The sequence below is a fragment of the Nerophis lumbriciformis genome, linkage group LG18, assembly GCF_033978685.3.
Source record: "Nerophis lumbriciformis linkage group LG18, RoL_Nlum_v2.1, whole genome shotgun sequence".
Taxonomy (NCBI): Eukaryota; Metazoa; Chordata; class Actinopteri; order Syngnathiformes; family Syngnathidae; genus Nerophis; species Nerophis lumbriciformis.
The window spans coordinates 30,720,989-30,739,076 of NC_084565.2; the positions used below are offsets into that span (position 1 = coordinate 30,720,989).

General features: G+C 39.0%; 2 protein-coding genes across 4 annotated transcripts in view; one reads left to right on the top strand and one right to left on the bottom strand.

Annotated features, from left to right (window-relative positions):
- LOC133617799 (E-selectin-like) overlaps positions 1–17,818 on the top strand; it is a 33,073-nt gene extending 15,255 nt beyond the window's left edge. The window contains exons 1-12 of one of the 3 annotated variants that reach the window (XM_061978030.1): positions 6,219–6,307; positions 10,099–10,321; positions 11,919–12,093; positions 12,165–12,231; positions 12,309–12,713; positions 12,790–12,894; positions 14,601–14,792; positions 14,873–15,058; positions 15,137–15,325; positions 16,933–17,130; positions 17,212–17,344; positions 17,422–17,818. In XM_061978030.1, coding sequence (XP_061834014.1) covers positions 12,091–12,093; positions 12,165–12,231; positions 12,309–12,713; positions 12,790–12,894; positions 14,601–14,792; positions 14,873–15,058; positions 15,137–15,325; positions 16,933–17,130; positions 17,212–17,344; positions 17,422–17,482 — 1,539 coding nt within the window. In that variant the 5' untranslated portion in view covers positions 6,219–6,307; positions 10,099–10,321; positions 11,919–12,090 and the 3' untranslated portion in view covers positions 17,483–17,818. Of the gene's footprint in view, positions 1–6,218; positions 6,308–6,440; positions 6,503–10,098; positions 10,322–11,918; positions 12,094–12,164; positions 12,232–12,308; positions 12,714–12,789; positions 12,895–14,600; positions 14,793–14,872; positions 15,059–15,136; positions 15,326–16,932; positions 17,131–17,211; positions 17,345–17,421 lie in introns of those variants that run through there. The other 2 variants (XM_061978029.1, XM_061978027.1) reach the window with 2 other exon arrangements.
- LOC133617800 (14 kDa phosphohistidine phosphatase) lies at positions 1,345–7,141 on the bottom strand. Its single transcript, XM_061978031.1, has 3 exons — positions 6,952–7,141; positions 6,656–6,780; positions 1,345–1,484 (listed from the first exon to the last, which is right to left on the bottom strand). Exons 1-3 carry the CDS (start codon positions 7,097–7,099, stop codon positions 1,392–1,394), a joined length of 366 nt encoding a protein of 121 aa, XP_061834015.1. The 5' UTR covers positions 7,100–7,141; the 3' UTR covers positions 1,345–1,391.
- Positions 17,819–18,088: the final 270 nt, after the last annotated feature.

The following is an 18,088-nucleotide window of genomic DNA, read 5'->3' on the forward strand; positions in this document are numbered from 1 at the left end:
CAACTTGTTTAAGTTGGGGTCTACGTTAATCAATTCATCCAGTGGCAAAGACTAGTATTGTATTGATTTTTTTGTTTGTTTATTTAGCCATTTTTATGCTTGAAAATGCATAATTTAAGGCAACAATTTAATAAAAGCCTGCGATGTGGTTAAGGCACTAGATGTCAGGCGTCTTTACTTTATTTGGATTATTAAGTTATTTTTTACACTCGTTAGAGAGTTCTAGTCATGTTTTTTTAAATAACAAAAGCACTTCGACTCTGACTCGAATTGTTTTGGGTTTTTTTTAATTAACATTTTTTAGTGTAATTTTAATCCACTTTTAAAAATAAAATGTCCTGCATTAGAACAATTATTGCAAATATTTTATTACTAAAATAATTAATTGTAACCCTTTACTGTTAAGACTTTTGAAAAAATATTTATTTTTTAAAATATTTCTACATTATTTAAAATGTATTATCAAGCATTTTCCACATCAGACCAGGAGATAGCTTTTCCGAGAAGAGGGTAGATTCCCCTGCTGCTTGTTTGAGGATAATGGAAAGGTTAGCGGTTCACAGGAAACTGGCTCCAGATTTAAGGAAGGGGACTGGAAGGAAGAAGGGTCGGTTGTTTTTCTCTTTTCGAGGTCACACGGGGTAATGGGCAGAACGGTGCCAGCGTTCCATGTTAGGTCTTTCGGGGGTCTAATTCCTCTTGAAAGGGAGATTAATGGCAAAACAATGAAGGTGATGATAAAAATGGCTCCACTGCAGAAATGCAACATGCACCTTTGGGAGGTCAGCCAAACATGTTGTGGAAAACCCCCTGGACCTTTAGTCATGTACTCATAAAGTCACTATTAGAGACGGCGCTTGTCTGGTACATATTTGTCATGTCTGCATGCTTTTTTTATATTTCACCACTGGTCAGTGTAGCCGTGTAATTGAGGCCAAGGGAACCGCACCAGAGTTTACTTGAAAGTCAAGTGTGTTCCTTCTGGTGTTTGGATTTTATCCCAACTTGTCTTTTCACTTTCCTACATGGTTTCTGTTTATTGTTGCAGTATTGTCTGTCGGTTGCCCCAGCCAGACATGTACGGTTATCTTGCGCCGCAGGGCAGAAATAAAGAAAACATGATAAGATCCAGTTTCACTTTTCTTTTCGAGTTTTATATAAAAACTCAACTTTCCCTTTTCGAGTCACAGGATGTGTTTCATGCGGATTCAAAATGGCTCACGGTTTCCTGTATGGACTTTACGCTTGGCACAGAGCCTCTGATTAGGACTTCAAAGCAAACGTTTGAGAGAGCTCTTTGCAGAGTTGTGTTGCACCCCAAAAAAAAAACTATTTCAGATGGTAGCCTTTTGATAACTTAAATTACTTTAATGAGTGCACATGAGAAGACATTATTTTTTGTGATCCGTCCAGGCAATCTCATAGTCTTCGAAGACACTCTTTAACTTCTCTGCAGACACGGAATGGTCTGCTTTGCCGAAAGCCTGAAAACACAACAGAAGATTGTGATATTACAACATATTGTAGAGTATATACCGGTGGTTCTTAACCTTGTTGGAGGTACCGAACCCCACCAGTTTCATATGCGCATTCACCGAACCCTTCTTTACTGAAAAATAAGACATGCACCTGGGGATAAGTTGATTGGCAACACTAAGTTGGCCCTAGTGTGTGAATGTGAGTGTGAATGTTGTCTGTCTATCTGTGTTGGCCCTGCGATGACGTGGCGACTTGTCCAGGGTGTACCCCGCCTTCCGCCCAATTGTAGCTGAGATAGGCTCCAGCGCCCCCCGCGACCCCGAAGAGAATAAGCGGTAGAAAATGGATGGATGGATGGAAACTGTTTTGTTTTTTTTCAAATTCAAGAAAAAAAAGTCATGTTTTTTTACTGGTGCACAAAATGAACCATGCATGAACATCACCTTGTTCAAAGAACAAAAACCAACAGCGCATTAACTCACAACAAATTAAACACCTTACACACATTACCATGAATTGATTAACGTGGACCCCGACTTAAACAAGTTGAAGAAGTTATTCGAGTGTTACCATTTAGTGGTCAATTGTACGGAATATGTACTGTATAAACTGTACTGTTTCATATCATGTATTCTCTTCCTTTGCAATCTGCTAGTAAAAGTTGAATTGAGTTGAGTTGAGTTTGAGTTTATTTCGAACATGCAAGTATACAACATGATACATCACAATCTCCAGTTTCTCTTTTCAACATGTTCGAAGAGTAGGAAGAAGCAGAGCTTATTTAATCCTACCCCTTTTCTTTTACATAACAGTTGCTAAAACTTTTGTTCACTTCCTGTTCTCAATTTATTCACAATATACTCCATAAGTAATCACAATAAAATAAGTAAATAAATGATAATTGGTGAAGTAAGTTACATTTCATATGTTGAGATAAGTAAGATTATTTTGTGAGTGAAAGAATGAAAGAATGGATGAGTTAAATAAATTCAGAATGTTTATCATGGTTCTTCTTCTTTGTACTTTGTAGACACTTTAAGTTTGAAGAGTTTCTTGAAGTGGATCATATTAGTACATTGTTTGATTGCTTTGCTTAATCCATTCCATAATTTAATTCCACATACTGATATACTGAAGGTCTTAAGTGTTGTACGTGCATACAAATGTTTTAAATTACATTTCTCCCTAAGATTATATTTCTCCTCTTTTTTTGAGAAGAATTGTTGTATATTCTTGGGTAGCAGGTTATAGTTTGCTTTGTGTATAATTTTAGCTGTTTGCAAATTCACTATGTCGTGGAATTTCAGTATCTTTGATTCAATAAATAAAGGATTTGTGTGTTCTCTATATCCAACATTATGTATTATTCTAACTGATCTTTTTTGTAACACCGTTAATGAATGAAGTGTACTTTTGTAATTATTTCCCCATATTTCTGCACAATAACTCAGATATGGTAACACTAGTGAGCAGTAGAGAATATGAAGTGATTTTTTGTCTAGAACATGTTTTGCTTTATTCATTATTGACGTGTTTCTTGCTACTTTATGTTGTATATTTTTTACGTGAGATTTCCAGTTCAATTTATCATCAATCATTATACCAAGAAATTTGGTTTCATTTACTCTTTCAATTTCCGTCTATTTGTATTTGTGTTTGACTTTCTCTTCTACTGTTACCAAATAGCATTATTTTAGTTTTACTGAGATTCAACGATAGTCTGTTTTTGTCAAACCATCTTTTTAATTTGTTAATTTCTTCTGTTATTATTTGTAGTATCTTCTGTGTGTTCTCTCCTGAACAAAACGCTGTTGTATCATCCGCAAATAATACTAACTTTAAATCTTTTGTAACTTTACAAATGTCATTTATATATAGATTGAATAATTTAGGTCCTAGTATTGATCCCTGAGGTACACCACAGGATATATTTAGCGTTGTAGAGGTGTGTTCGCCTACCTTCACGTATTGTTTCCTGTTCATTAGATAACTTCTTATCCAGTTTAAGACTAACCCTCTGATGCCATATCGTTCTAGTTTTTTGATTAAAATATTGTGATTAATTGTGTCAAATGCTTTAGTTAGATCCATAAAAACTGCTGCCGCACATTTTTTATTAAAGTTTCAATCAATCAATCAAACCTGCAAATCAGATGGAAAATTAGAGGGAACATTGTTTATCCATAATACGCCAATAGGGAGAAGTTTTTATTTACACGATAAGTCGGATGTGTCTTTACCTCCGTGGCGAAAGCTCCGCCGAACCCCTGAGGCCGACTCAGGGGTTCGAACCCAGGTATATACAGGTAAAAGCCAGTAAATTAGAATATTTTGAAAAACTTGATTTATTTCAGTAATTGCATTCAAAAGGTGTAACTTGTACATTATATTTATTCATTGCACACAGACTGATGCATTCAAATGTTTATTTCATTTAATTTTGATGATTTGAAGTGGCAACAAATGAAAATCCCAAATTCCGTGTGTCACAAAATTAGAATATTACTTAAGGCTAATACAAAAAAGGGATTTTTAGAAATGTTGGCCAACTGAAAAGTATGAAAATGATAAATATGACCATGTACAATACTCAATACTTGGTTGGAGCTCCTTTTGCCTCAATTACTGCGTTAATGCGGCGTGGCATGGAGTCGATGAGTTTCTGGCACTGCTCAGGTGTTATGAGAGCCCAGGTTGCTCTGATAGTGGCCTTCAACTCTTCTGTGTTTTTGGGTCTGGCATTCTGCATCTTCCTTTTCACAATACCCCACAGATTTTCTATGGGGCTAAGGTCAGGGGAGTTGGCGGGCCAATTTAGAACAGAAATAACATGGTCCGTAAACCAGGCACGGGTAGATTTTGCGCTGTGTGCAGGCGCCAAGTCCTGTTGGAACTTGAAATCTCCATCTCCATAGAGCAGGTCAGCAGCAGGAAGCATGAAGTGCTCTAAAACTTGCTGGTAGACTGCTGCGTTGACCCTGGATCTCAGGAAACAGAGTGGACCGACACCAGCAGATGACATGGCACCCCAAACCATCACTGATGGTGGAAACTTTACACTAGACTTCAGGCAACGTGGATCCTGTGCCTCTCCTGTCTTCCTCCAGACTCTGGGACCTCGATTTCCAAAGGAAATGCAAAATTTGCATGGTTGGGTGATGGTTTGGGGTGCCATGTCATCTGCTGGTGTCGGTCCACTCTGTTTCCTGAGATCCAGGGTCAACGCAGCCGTCTACCAGCAAGTTTTAGAGCACTTCATGGTTCCTGCTGCTGACCTGCTCTATGGAGATGGAGATTTCAAGTTCCAACAGGACTTGGCGCCTGCACACAGCGCAAAATCTACCCGTGCCTGGTTTACGGACCATGTTATTTCTGTTCTAAATTGGCCCGCCAACTCCCCTGACCTTAGCCCCATAGAAAATCTGTGGGGTATTGTGAAAAGGAAGATGCAGAATGCCAGACCCAAAAACGCAGAAGAGTTGAAGGCCACTATCAGAGCAACCTGGGCTCTCATAACACCTGAGCAGTGCCAGAAACTCATCGACTCCATGCCACGCCGCATTAACGCAGTAATTGAGGCAAAAGGAGCTCCAACCAAGTATTGAGTATTGTACATGCTCATATTTTTCATTTTCATACTTTTCAGTTGGCCAACATTTCTAAAAATCCCTTTTTTGTATTAGCCTTAAGTAATATTCTAATTTTGTGACACACGGAATTTTGGATTTTCATTTGTTGCCACTTCAAATCATCAAAATTAAATGAAATAAACATTTGAATGCATCAGTCTGTGTGCAATGAATAAATATAATGTACAAGTTACACCTTTTGAATGCAATTACTGAAATAAATCAAGTTTTTCAAAATATTCTAATTTACTGGCTTTTACCTGTATTTAGCGTTGTAGAGGTGTGTTCGCCTACCTTCACGTATTGTTTCCTGTTCATTAGATAACTTCTTATCCAGTTTAAGACTAACCCTCTGATGCCATATCGTTCTAGTTTTTTGATTAAAATATTGTGATTGTGTCAAATGCTTTAGTTAGATCCATAAAAACTGCTGCCGCACATTTTTTATTAAAGTTTCAATCAATCAATCAAAAAACCTGCAAATCAGATGGAAAATTAGAGGGAACATTGTTTATCCATAATACGCCAATAGGGAGAAGTTTTTATTTACACGATAAGTCGGATGTGTCTTTACCTCCGTGGCGAAAGCTCCGCCGAACCCCTGAGGCCGACTCAGGGGTTCGAACCCAGGTATATACTAACAACCAACAACATGAAGTGCACCTGCACAATCCAATTAGTAGAACACGTGACTCCTGAGATGTAAAAAAAAACAAAAAACTAACAAAATACGCTTTTTTTAATTAACAAAAAAACACTGGATTGTATTTAATATAATCTAAAAATATATATTTTTATTTTTTAAATGCATTTTTATTGAATAGCATTTTTTTTTTTTTAACCATTTAATGAAGCTGCAGTGCGTCTAAAAAACGACCATGGAATGGACCATAAAGTTAACACTTTCAGTGTAATTATGCAATATTTTATTTCAAGATTGAAACAGATTTTTCATTAATACATTTAATTTGAAGAACTTTTATTTGGATGCGTTTTTTCTTAGTTTTGGTAGATAACCCTTTAGTAGTTTACCTGCATTCATTGTAGTTGTAGTTAGGTCTAGCACCAGCAGGTGGCGCCTTGTTCAGCGCCTTACACAGGTAAGGTCGGGCCGAACTTAACCGAAGAATTGGCAGCAGGAAGAAAGGCAGGAATCGTCCTTTCCTACGCCTGTTTTGCATTTTTTGTTCGGTCTTCAGGTAAAGTGTGTTCATAAATCCATCCATCTTCTACCGCTTGGAGTCAATAATTGAAATCAAGTATGTTGACAGATAAACACATTGACGTGTAACACGGTTCGGAAGCGATAACAAAGATGGCGGCCGTAAGCAACGACCGTTGACGTCTTTCTAACATAATTATGGAAAAAAAACAGACGGACTGTCCTAATTGAGGTTTGTTTTACATTTATAATATACCACGACTGATGTTAGAAATGTATTATTTTAAAAAATATATAATAATTAATGCTGATTGAAAACAGGCGGGTACGACGCCACTTCCGGTTGAGTCACGGCGGCGGCGTCCATCGCAACATGTCAACTTACAGTGGATTCTCCATACACTCTTAATGTCTTCGCTTGACTGTTGTGCTCTATCTTCCCTCCGCCGAGGCACTCACACTCCATACCCAAGGCCTCCATGGCGAGCACCAGCTCCTCAAAAATATGACCTGCGAATAAATCAGAGTTTGCATGAGTCATGAACGTGCAGCACATGCCCTGACTAATTTCACTGGTGCACTTATGAATAAATGTCACGTCAAATGAGTAGTCGCTGCACAATTTCAAGGCAACATTGCAGCTGCAAAGCTTTGACATTTCTCCTGACGAGCATAACTTACTGTGATACTCTGCACTTTTTGTGCCGCGGACAATATCTTTGCACTCGTCACCGTCTTTCACTTTCACTCGGACCAAAATGTACTTAAAAGTGCCTTCATCAATCTTTACAGCTGGGATTGTGGCCAGGGTGTCCGACATAGTTACCATTGTAATGTATTCAACACGTGAATCTACTCCACACCAGGAACCCCTTATAAGGAGGCAAACAGCTACTTCCGGTCTTAAAGAGACAGTCGTTAACTCTTTACTTCTCACAGTGCCGCCCCCGAGCGGAAATTCACAGTAAATATCAGATATGTATTTAAAAAAGGGCCTTTGCAAAAATAAGAATTATTTTGAATGACGATTACTGTGTTTGTGTAATTATCATATAGTCATCCATCCATTTATTATAAAGCCCTCAGATGGGTCAGTGACTAGGAGCAACATTAATTTCCATGCATTTTTATTTTTTCCACATTCAGATTGAAACCGAGCAGTGGTTCTTAACCTGGGTTCGATCGAACCCTAGGGGTTCGGCGGAGGTCAAGACACACCCGACTCATCGTGTAAATAAAAACTTCTCCCTATCGGCGTATTACGGATACGGCAACAGCAGAAGTCAGACTGATTTGCAGGTGTGTAATTTGTTGTGAGTTTATGTACTGTGTTGGTTTTGTTGTTTGAACAAGGTGATGTTCATGCACGGTTCATTTTGTGCACCAGTAAAAAAAAACATGGTAACACTTTAGTATGGGGAACATATTCACCATTAATTAGTTTCTTATTAACATGCAAATTAGTAACATATTGGCCCTTAACTAGTCATTATTAAGTACTTATTAATGCCTTATTCGGCACGGCCTTATTATAACCCAAACCCTAACCCTGGCCCTAACCCTGGCCCTAACCAAATAACTCTAACCCTAACCAAATAACTCTGAATTAAGTCTTTGTTACTTAGAATAAGTTAAAAAGTTAAAGTTAAAGTACCAATGATTGTCACACACACACTCTAGGTGTGGCGAGATTATTCTCTGCATTTGACCCATCACCCTTGATCACCCCCTGGGAGGTGAGGGGAGCAGTGGGCAGCAGCGGTTGCCGCGCCCGGGAATCATTTTTTGGTGATTTAACCCCCAATTCCAACCCTTGATGCTGAGTGCCAAACAGGGAGGTAATGGGTCCCATTTTTATAGTCTTTGGTATGACTCGGCCGGGGTTTGAACTCACAACCTACCGATCTCAGGGCGGACACTCTAACCACTAGGCCACCGAGTAGGTTTCCCTAGTGTCCAAAAAACTCTAAATTAAGTCTATGTTACTTAGAATATGTTCCCCATGCTAAAGTGTTACCAAAAGCATAACTTTGTCTTGAATTTGAAAAAAAAAACACATTTTATTTTTCACTAAAGAAGTGTTCGGTGAATGCGCATATGAAACTGGTGGGGTTTGGTACCTCCAACAAGGTTAAGAACCACTGCACTAGAGGTCCTAAAAACATTGTCAGTTAAGTTTTTTAAATTTTATTTATTCATTTTTTTAATCATCAATCAATCAATGTTTCAATCAGTGTCTCAAAGGGCTGCACAAGCCACAACAACATCCTCGGTACAGAGCCCACATAAGGGCAAGGAAAACTCACCCCACTGGGACGTCGGTGTGAATGACTATGAGAAACCTTGGAGAGGACCGCATATGTGGGTAACCCCTCCAGTAGCAATGGATGTCGACTGGGTCTGACATAATATTGTGAAAGTCCAGTCCATAGTGGATCCAACATATCAGTGAAAGTCCAGTCCACAGTGGATCCAACATAACAGTAAGAGTCCAGTCCATAGTGGGGTCAGCAGGAGACCATCCCGAGCGGAGACGGGTCAGCAGCGCAGAGATGTCCCCAATCGATGCACAGGCGAGCGGTCCACCACGGGTGCCGACCCTGGACAGCCAGCGCTTCATCCATGGCCACCGGACCTGTGTGTCTCCCCCTCCACAGGGGAGAGGGGGGCAGAGGAGAAAGAAAAGAAACGGCAGATCAACTGGTCTAAAAAGGGGGTCTATATAAAGGCTAGAGCAGGGGTAGGGAACCTATGGCTCTAGAGTCAGATGTGGCTCTTTTGATGACTGCATCTGGCTCTCAGATATATCTTACCTGACATTGCTTAACACGATAAGTAGTGAATAATTCCGCTGATAATCACAGTGTTAAAAATAACCACATATCAACCAGACTACAAAGCCATCAGCAAAACCATGCAGCATCAGAAGTTGCATTAATGGGAAGAAGTATTTTATTTATTATTGGTTAGCTTCAGAATAACAATGTTATTAAAAATAATAAGAAACTTATTATACTCTAAAAATGTTGGTCTAACTTAAAAATGCACGCATTTAGTTGTATTCAGTGTTAACATTTTTTATACGGCTCTTACGGAAATACATTTTAAAATATTTGGCTTTCATGGCTATCTCAGCCAAAAAGGTTCCCGACGCCTGGGCTATAGTATACAATAATCTTAACTCACTCTTTTCAAACTAGGCATTATTTATTTTACAAACTGTTACATGCACCTACCTGGAGATAGGTTGATTGGCACATTCAGAATATGTTTGTTCTATTTTTAAACCCCAAAAAAAAAAATCTGAAGTTGTCTTTATTTTTAAGTTATCGTGCCGTGATTTTACCAGTCCGGCCCACTTAAGTTAAAGTAAAGTTAAAGTACCAATGATTGTGACACACACTAGGTGTGGTGAAATGTGTCCTCTGCATTTGACCCATCCCCTTGTTCCACCCCCTGGGAGGTGAGGGGAGCAGTGGGCAGCAGCCGTGCCGCGCCCGGAAATCATTTTGGTGATTTAACCCCCAATTCCAACCCTTGATGCTGAGTGCCAAGCAGGGAAGTAATGGGTCCCATTTTTATAGTTTTAGGTATGACTCGGGACTTGGGAGTAGATTTTTCTCCATGTGGCCCCCGATCTAAGATGAATTTGACACCCCTGGTTCAGACTGTCAGGAGTCCCTCCCATTTACTATGAAGTGGAAGCTGACCTTTCTAACATCAGTCATAGCAAAATAAACGAAATAGCATCTGTTGCGGAAGTTTAAAACAGACAGAAAAGCGAATGTCTCCCTCGGGTCAATTAACGACATCTCTATTCTTTTTCAGGAGGAAATAGCGGAGGGGAAGAGGTGTCAGGCAACATGCAATGTTTCGCCTCACAGAGGAAGGAAATGCACTGTCACTTCTGGAAAGGCGTGCAGCCGGCAGGCGCCTCCGCTCCAGCGCGCCATCCCGGGAGACGCCTCATAAAAAAATACCACAAAGTGTTTGTGGCGGTCGCCATCGCATTGTTTTTGCTTCCCTTTTTGTCACTTTTTGCTTGTTAAAGGTGAGTGCAAGTCTGTGACTCCCCCCGCCTGACTCCTTTACCACTTTCATCCTTCCGAGCATCTTCAGAGCAAGGGTTTTAGTACTCATACCTTATATTGCCACACTTTTACTGAGTTATATTGGAATTGACATCCAATTGGAATTATATTAAAAGCTAAAGAGAACATAAAAGTCCTTAATTTTCTTTTATTTTGGATTCATAATATATTTGTTTTACTATTTATTGCAAACATTTTTCAGTAAACAAAAATGTCAATCATGAAATGTTTTTTTTTTTTTTTTTCTAATGTTTTGAAAGCCTTTTGATCAGATAATGGCACAGGATTAAATTAGTAAAATAATTTATGTTAAGCAAGTTTATTGTCATTAACAATTGTGACAACATTAGATCAAAAGGCCTTCAAAGTGTTAAAATAAAAAATAAAAATTACATGTTCAGTATTTTGGTTTGGGGTTGAAGAAGTTTGAGCAAAAAAATAAAAATTAATCACTTTTATGTCTTGTTTGGCTTTGGGGTATTGTCGAAAAACTGCGAGTGAGTCGTCCACCTGTGAACAAATTCGGACATTGAATTTTTTTAATTCAACATGAAAAAAAACTCATGTGTAATGGAGTAACACAACACAAATTATTGCCAAAATACAGCAACAAATTGACTGAAAGGACAAAAAAAAAAGTCAGGCTTTGTCCCCTGAGGGTTAGATTATGTTTGATATTTAGAATATACAGTACAGGCCAAAAGTTTGGACTCACCTTCTCATTTCTATGCCTTTTCATTATTTTCATGACTATTTACCTTGTAGATTGTCACTGAAGGCATCAAAACTATGACACCTGTGAAGTAAAAACCATTTCAGGTGACTACCTCTTGAAGCTCATCGAGAGAATGCCAAGAGTGAGCAAAGCAGTAATTAGAGCAAAGGGTGGCTATTTGAAGAAACTAGAATATAAAACATGTTTTCAGTTATTTCACCTTTTTTTGTCAAGTACATAACTCCACATGTGTTCATTCATAGTTTTTATGCCTTCAGTGACAATCTACAATGTAAATAGTCATGAAAATAAAGAAAATGCATAGAAATGAGAATGTGTGTCCAAACAGTTGGCCTGTACTGTATATGTACACTAGCATCATTGGTGGTTCTCTGCAATATCAATATATAATAGGTACAAATGCAACAATTAAGTAAAATGTAATTGGTCTACACAAAAAAAAAATCCCAAAAAACGAATATTAGTCATTTTTATGACTATATTACCTTGTAAAATGGCAAAACAATTTATATTCGATTCTATTTAATAAAGAATGTTATTATTTAGTTAATGTTTTTTATTTTACATTTTTTGTTATATATAGTATTTATATTGGTTATATTTATTTGATTTATTTAGTTTTAAGTCTATTATTATTGTTGTTTCATATTCTGTACTCCACTGTTCTAAATTGTCTCAGTTATTAAGTCTTTAGCTATTTTCTATTATTTATTTTATCACCGTTGTTATTTTTGTTTTATTTGTGCTTCTTACTAATGTTTCTCATTCTTGTATGCTCTTATCGTTGTTTATTATTGCGCTCCACCCTTGGGAATGTTTAGCGGACGGGGAATAAGTGAAAGGAAGGGGGCGGCAATTTCCACCGAAAAGGTGCTGACGGCTTCCAGGAAGTGCGAGTGAGGACAATATAAGGAGACGCGCGGAGCCCATGAAGTCACAATCGTCTCAGCTCGTCAACCAACCAGAGACATCTGCTGTACAAGATCATCTAAAATGGTGAGTATGGACTTTTAAATACACACATATATCAATACGGGGGATTGTAATCATCTTTTTGCTCATTTTAGGAATTCTGCTGTGGATTATTTGGCAAGAAGTTCACTTCATGGAGCAGCTTGGCGTTTATTTTCTCAAGTATGCACTTGCTCCGATACACATGTGATCCATATCTGTTTCCTTTCTAACGTGTGCTCCTGTGCCTCCATCCCCAGTGCTTTGCATGCAGACAAGCGTGGAGTGCTGGTCCTACTTCTACTCCAACAACACCATGGACTGGGAGCAAGCCCGAGTGTGGTGCCAGGAGCGCTACACCGACATGGTGGCCATCCAGAACCAGGAGGAGATCGCACATCTTAACAGCTGGCTGCCCAAGATGCCCACCTATTACTGGATCGGCATCCGTAAGGTCAACAGCACCTGGACGTGGGTGGGCACCAACAGGGCTCTCACGGCCGAGGCCACCAACTGGGCCCTGGGGGAACCCAACAACGGCAAGAGCGGGCAGGTGCTAGGCAGGAGCGAGGACTGTGTGGAGATGTACATCAAGAGGGGATCGCAGCCCGGGAAGTGGAACGACGAGAGATGCGAGAAAAAGAAAACGGCCTTGTGCTACACCGGTAAGGACAAAGGAATTATAACGTTCCCACTGTATTTTTTTAACTGTAGCATCTAACATCCTTTTTCTTGTCCTAGCCGCTTGTCAGAAAGACTCCTGTGTCCATGGAGAATGTGTGGAGACCATTAACAGCCACATGTGCCAGTGCTTTGAAGGCTTTTATGGAGACAAGTGTGAGCATGGTAAGCATCCAATTAAAACATATTTGCAGGGCCATTATGAATGTGCAGTAGGAAAAGTATTATTTATACAACTTATTATGTATAGGTAAAAGGAACCGGGGTCGCTTGGGGAAGTTGTTTTCACTTTTTACGGCTCGCACATATGTAGCTGTGTTTAAGATGAGTAGTTAAGCCTGTTTTTTGTTTACATTTTTTAGTTTTTTCTGAAAAGTGAAAATACATATATTTTTTTAATGTTCCTGGCTCATAAACAAGCTGTAGTAATTAGTAATTTTGATTTAATAAATAAATAAATAATCAATAATATAAACTGATTTGAAATAATAGATAGACTTAGGCACATTTTATTGATCCACAAGGGAAATTGTTCCATACAGTAGGTCAGTTTCAAAGGATGGAAAGGGTAAGGATGGAAAGGATAATGGAAACAAGGGCACAAAAAGAGGGTGAAAACAATAGGTATAAAGTAGACTAAAAATGTACCATAGTAGCAATATAAAATATAACATATATGTAATATTTACATATTATATATGCAGTATATGATATATACTGATTTATTATTATATTATATTTTGTATTGTAATAATATAAGAAGATGAACCTTCTTTTAACTTTCATGGGACAAAGGCTGACTTTTTGTCCTTTCAGTAAATTTTTGCTGTATTTTGGCCATAATTTGTGTTGTGTTAGTGTGTTATACAATCCAATATACTCAATTTCATTGTACAATATCTTTCAGCCTGCAAAACACAGGCAGTTATTAAAGCCAAAGAAGGCATCAAGGTCCTTCATTTTTCAAAGAGCACAAAAAAAATGCTACTTTTTTTGCTCAAATCTTTTAAATTTAACTCTTAATATAAATATAAAACCTGTAATGTTTTCTTTTTTGGGTTTAACCATTTGAAGGACTATGATGGAATGATGTCACAGTTGATAATTAAAAAAGTAAGCAGGCTGTAGTAACTAGCAATTTGTCTGTATAGGGCACCTTCTTTTAAATAATCAAAAATATAAACTGATTTGAAATAATAGATTAACCTTCTTTTAACATTCATGGGACAAAGGCTGACTTTTTTTGTCCTTTCAGTAAATATTTGATGTATTTTGGCCATAATTTGTGTTGTGTTAGTGCGTTATACAATGCAATATACTCCAATTATTTCAGTGTGCAAAACACAGGCAGTTATTAAACAATACCCCAAAGCCAAACAAGGCATCAAGGTCATTAGTTTTTCAAAGAGAATAAAAACACTTTTTTTTTCAACTTTTTCTGCTCAAATCTCTCAATTTCAACTCTTAATAAAAATATCAAACATGTAATTTTTTTTTTTTGGTTTTAACGATTTTGAAGGACTTTGATGGAATGATGTCACAGTTGTTAATTAGTGTACATTTGCAAAACATGAGCTGAAAAAAACCTTCAATAGGGTAAAAAAAATACATGTTTAAAATTTTTGTTTAGGAAATTTGAGCAAAAAAAGTAAAAAAAAAAAAAAAATGAATCAAAAATGTTTTTACGCTCTTCAAAAACTAAGGACTTTATGTCCTGTTTGGCTAATCAAATGTACCCAGAGGGTTAAATGATTGAAAAATTGTTGAAAATATATAATGACCTTTTTTTTTTAGATAACAAATGACCTTTAAATTGTGCACATTTCCAGTATAATATCCTACTATAATCCTGTTTATTTTGTTCATGGCAGTGGTTCAGTGCAGCAAAGATGAGCTGACCGTGCCTCCCAAAGGGAGCGTAGACTGCACCGGCAAACACGGCGACTTCTCCTTCGACTCCCTGTGCCAATATTCCTGCGAGGACGGCTACCAGCTGAGCAGGCCCGGGCCCTTAAGGTGCACCGCCTCTAAGAGCTGGTCAGAGCCGCCTCCAACATGCAATGGTGAGTGGAAGCCCTTTGGGCTGTAAATCAGCCAGACTAGGTAGCCAACAACTTCATCATGTGTTTGTCATCAACAACAGTGGTCCGGTGTTCGGAGCTGTCGCGTCCAGAAAGAGGATCTATGACATGTCGGGACCCCGTGACCTCCTCTGGCTTCCAGTCCTCGTGTGTGTTCGCCTGCCATGAGGGCTACGTCCTGTCTGGCTCCCAGTCTCTGCGATGTGAAGCGTCGGGAAGTTGGAACGCCTCGCAACCGACTTGTGTTGGTGCGTGCAACATTCTCACCACCTGTTGTGTTTACCTCGCTGACAATGACTGATAATTGCTTCTATTTTCTAATGCAGCTGTCCAGTGTCCCGCCCTGCCTGGCTTGGACAACGGTACAGTCCACTGCGGAGAGGACCCGGATGTGAGGTTCAGTTACGGGAGCACCTGCACGTTCAGCTGCACCGCCGGCTATCAGATGGTGGGGGCCAGCACGGCGACGTGCACGTCAGCTGCAGAGTGGAGCGAGACGATGCCTCGCTGCCAAGGTGAGGACAAAATGCACTTTGCAAGGGTGTAGTTGATGGACATTTATCACAGAAATTGTGACGATCTGTCACTTCACGTCTGGTTATGTTTCCTTAATTTGCGTTCATTTCCTGTCAGCGCTCTTATTTTAGTTCCACTTCCTGCATGTCGCCCTGAGCGCTCGTTCCCTCACCTGTCCCTGATTGGTAGCCTGGCACACCTGGTTGCAGTTGCCAATCAGGCTGCTATTTATGCCTGCCTTGTCCTCCAGTCAGGGCTTGAGGATTGTTTCCTTTGTGAGTTCAAATCCTGGCCAAGTCATACCAAAGACTATAAAAATGGGATCCATTACCTCCCTGCTTGACACTCAGCATCAAGGGTTGGAATTGGGGGTTAAATCACCAAAAATGATTCCCGAGCGTGGCACTGCTGCTGCCCACTGCTCCCCTCACCTCCCAGGGGGTGAACAGAGGACAAATTTCACCACACCTAGTGTGTGTGTGACAATCATTGGTACTTTACTACTTTACTTTAAAGTCATCTTTGCATCTTGGGGTCCAAGTTGTTTATTTACCTCATGTGAAAACTCATTTTATATGACGACCTCAGTTTTAACTCTACAAAGTGCATCAGAAATGTAAGGAAAACACTGCTCTAATTGATGTTAATTACCAAGTACTGTATGGTGGATTAGTGGTAAGAAGCAAACTGCTCAGTCAGCATTATTAGCACTGACGAGTTCATTGTAAACAACTGTAGAACAAAACAGAAGAAAGGTCATCATATAATACATCAATCTGTGGGAACGTAGGAAGGAGTTATGTACAAGTTTCACTTTCTTAGCGAATTGCACATAACTGTGGTGCGTTCAAGAACCCTCATTTTTAGTTACAAAGAGAGGCGTTACTAAATGAACAAAAAAATAATGTCATCATAATAGCAATGATGCATTGTTATTATTTTAAAGCGCATGCAGAGGTAAACAAAGCTGCTGGATGCTGACCACGCATGGTACTTCAAATGCAGCTACTGCCATCTTGTGGAGCTTTTTTTAAACTTCATCAGTCACAGCAATAGTAATTAGACATAGATAAATAATAATTAGACATAGATAGATAGATAGATAGATAGTACTTTATTGATTCCTTCAGGAGAGTTCCCTCAGGAACATTTAAATTCCAGCAGCAGTGTACAGAACTGAGGTAGAATTTAACAAATAAAAAGTAGATAATGGGGGTATCAATGGAAATAAAATTGAAAATATTACAATAAGAATAAAAATAAAAAGCAACAACAAGAATACAAATATAACAGTACATTAAGAATATAACAAGAGAAACTAGGCATGTAGTAAAATGGTTTTTTTAGCAAGAGTAATTCTGCTTTGTGCACTCATTTCAATACTTAGATATTTTTTAAATACTGTAATAATTTTCCTCCACTGATAATATTAATACCTGTGTAATACATTTGTTCCCCATTGCTTTTGTTGTGTTCGTTTAGACTAACTATGGTTCTTTGTTTTTCTCCATCAAAAAGATAGCGTGGTTGCCAACTATAGTGAACCTGCATTCCTTTTTGACAACATACTGATTATTAATGTCTTATTCCCTCTATGTCTCTGCAGCAATAACATGCCCCGCCCCTGACCTTCCCAAGAGAGCCCAAATGAACTGCACCTCCTCCCTCCTCCCATCATGGACCCCCTACCCACAAGATACAGTCTGCACCTTCAGCTGCGACGAAGGCTTCGAGCTCCAAGGTGCCCTCAGCGCGGCGTGCACGCAGTCAGGCCTGTGGACCGCCACGCCTCCTACATGTCTAGGTAAGAAATTACACGGGCCACCCCATCAATGCCCCGATTTAAGTCAAATCATTCAGATTTTTAACATCCCTGCCTCTGCAGCTTCCACGTCTCAGTTTAACGCCATCACGGCCGGTGCAACAATAGGGGGCGCCGTGTCCCTGTCTACTCTGTCTGTGGTGATGTGGGTGCTGAAACGACTGAGGAGGAAAGCAAACAAGTTTGAGTTGAGCAGGTAAGGCCCCCAATCAATCAGTCATCAGTTAGGAGCTAAAGAATTTCTGAGCTAATGTCTTTCTTTCCCCTTCCCAGCAACTCTGACATTGAGGACCCCCCTCAGGTGTACAAGAACAGCATTGACAGTCTCATCTAGGATGCCAGCAGTCATTTGACTTCTTTTAAGCCCAAAAATGTAGAAAAATGTGTTCTGTAAATGTCATTGACATGTATTTCCTCCCAAAGGGAGTTTTTGTTGTTGTTGTATGGAGCACATTGTTCTACACCTTCAGAAACATGCTGGAAATGTGTGATGTTATGCAACGTAATCGTGCACTGCCATGTTCTCACTAAGCTGTGACTAATTTACTATATTTATGTCATATTTTGTTATTATTTATGATGCGTCATTTACACAAACCATGTCTTAATTTTCCTTCATTCCTGTGATTGTATTCATGAAATTTATTGTTGTAATAAAAAGGAAACTCATGTAGCGCAACTAGTTTGTCATTTGATGTGTTTTATTTACTCCTACACACAACTAAAATACAAACATCCATGTCAGGTTCAAACACTGATGACATCTATTAAACAAGACAAGAGGCAAAGAATTAAACGAAGACAGAATTCAATTTGGACTCAATATATTGAGGAGAGTCGCCCGGACATTGTATCCTTCTACAATCTCCAGCACGCTCTGCCAAAAGATTGTATGCCTTCTTCTTTTATTTTGGACCCTCCCCAACCACATGGCCATGGC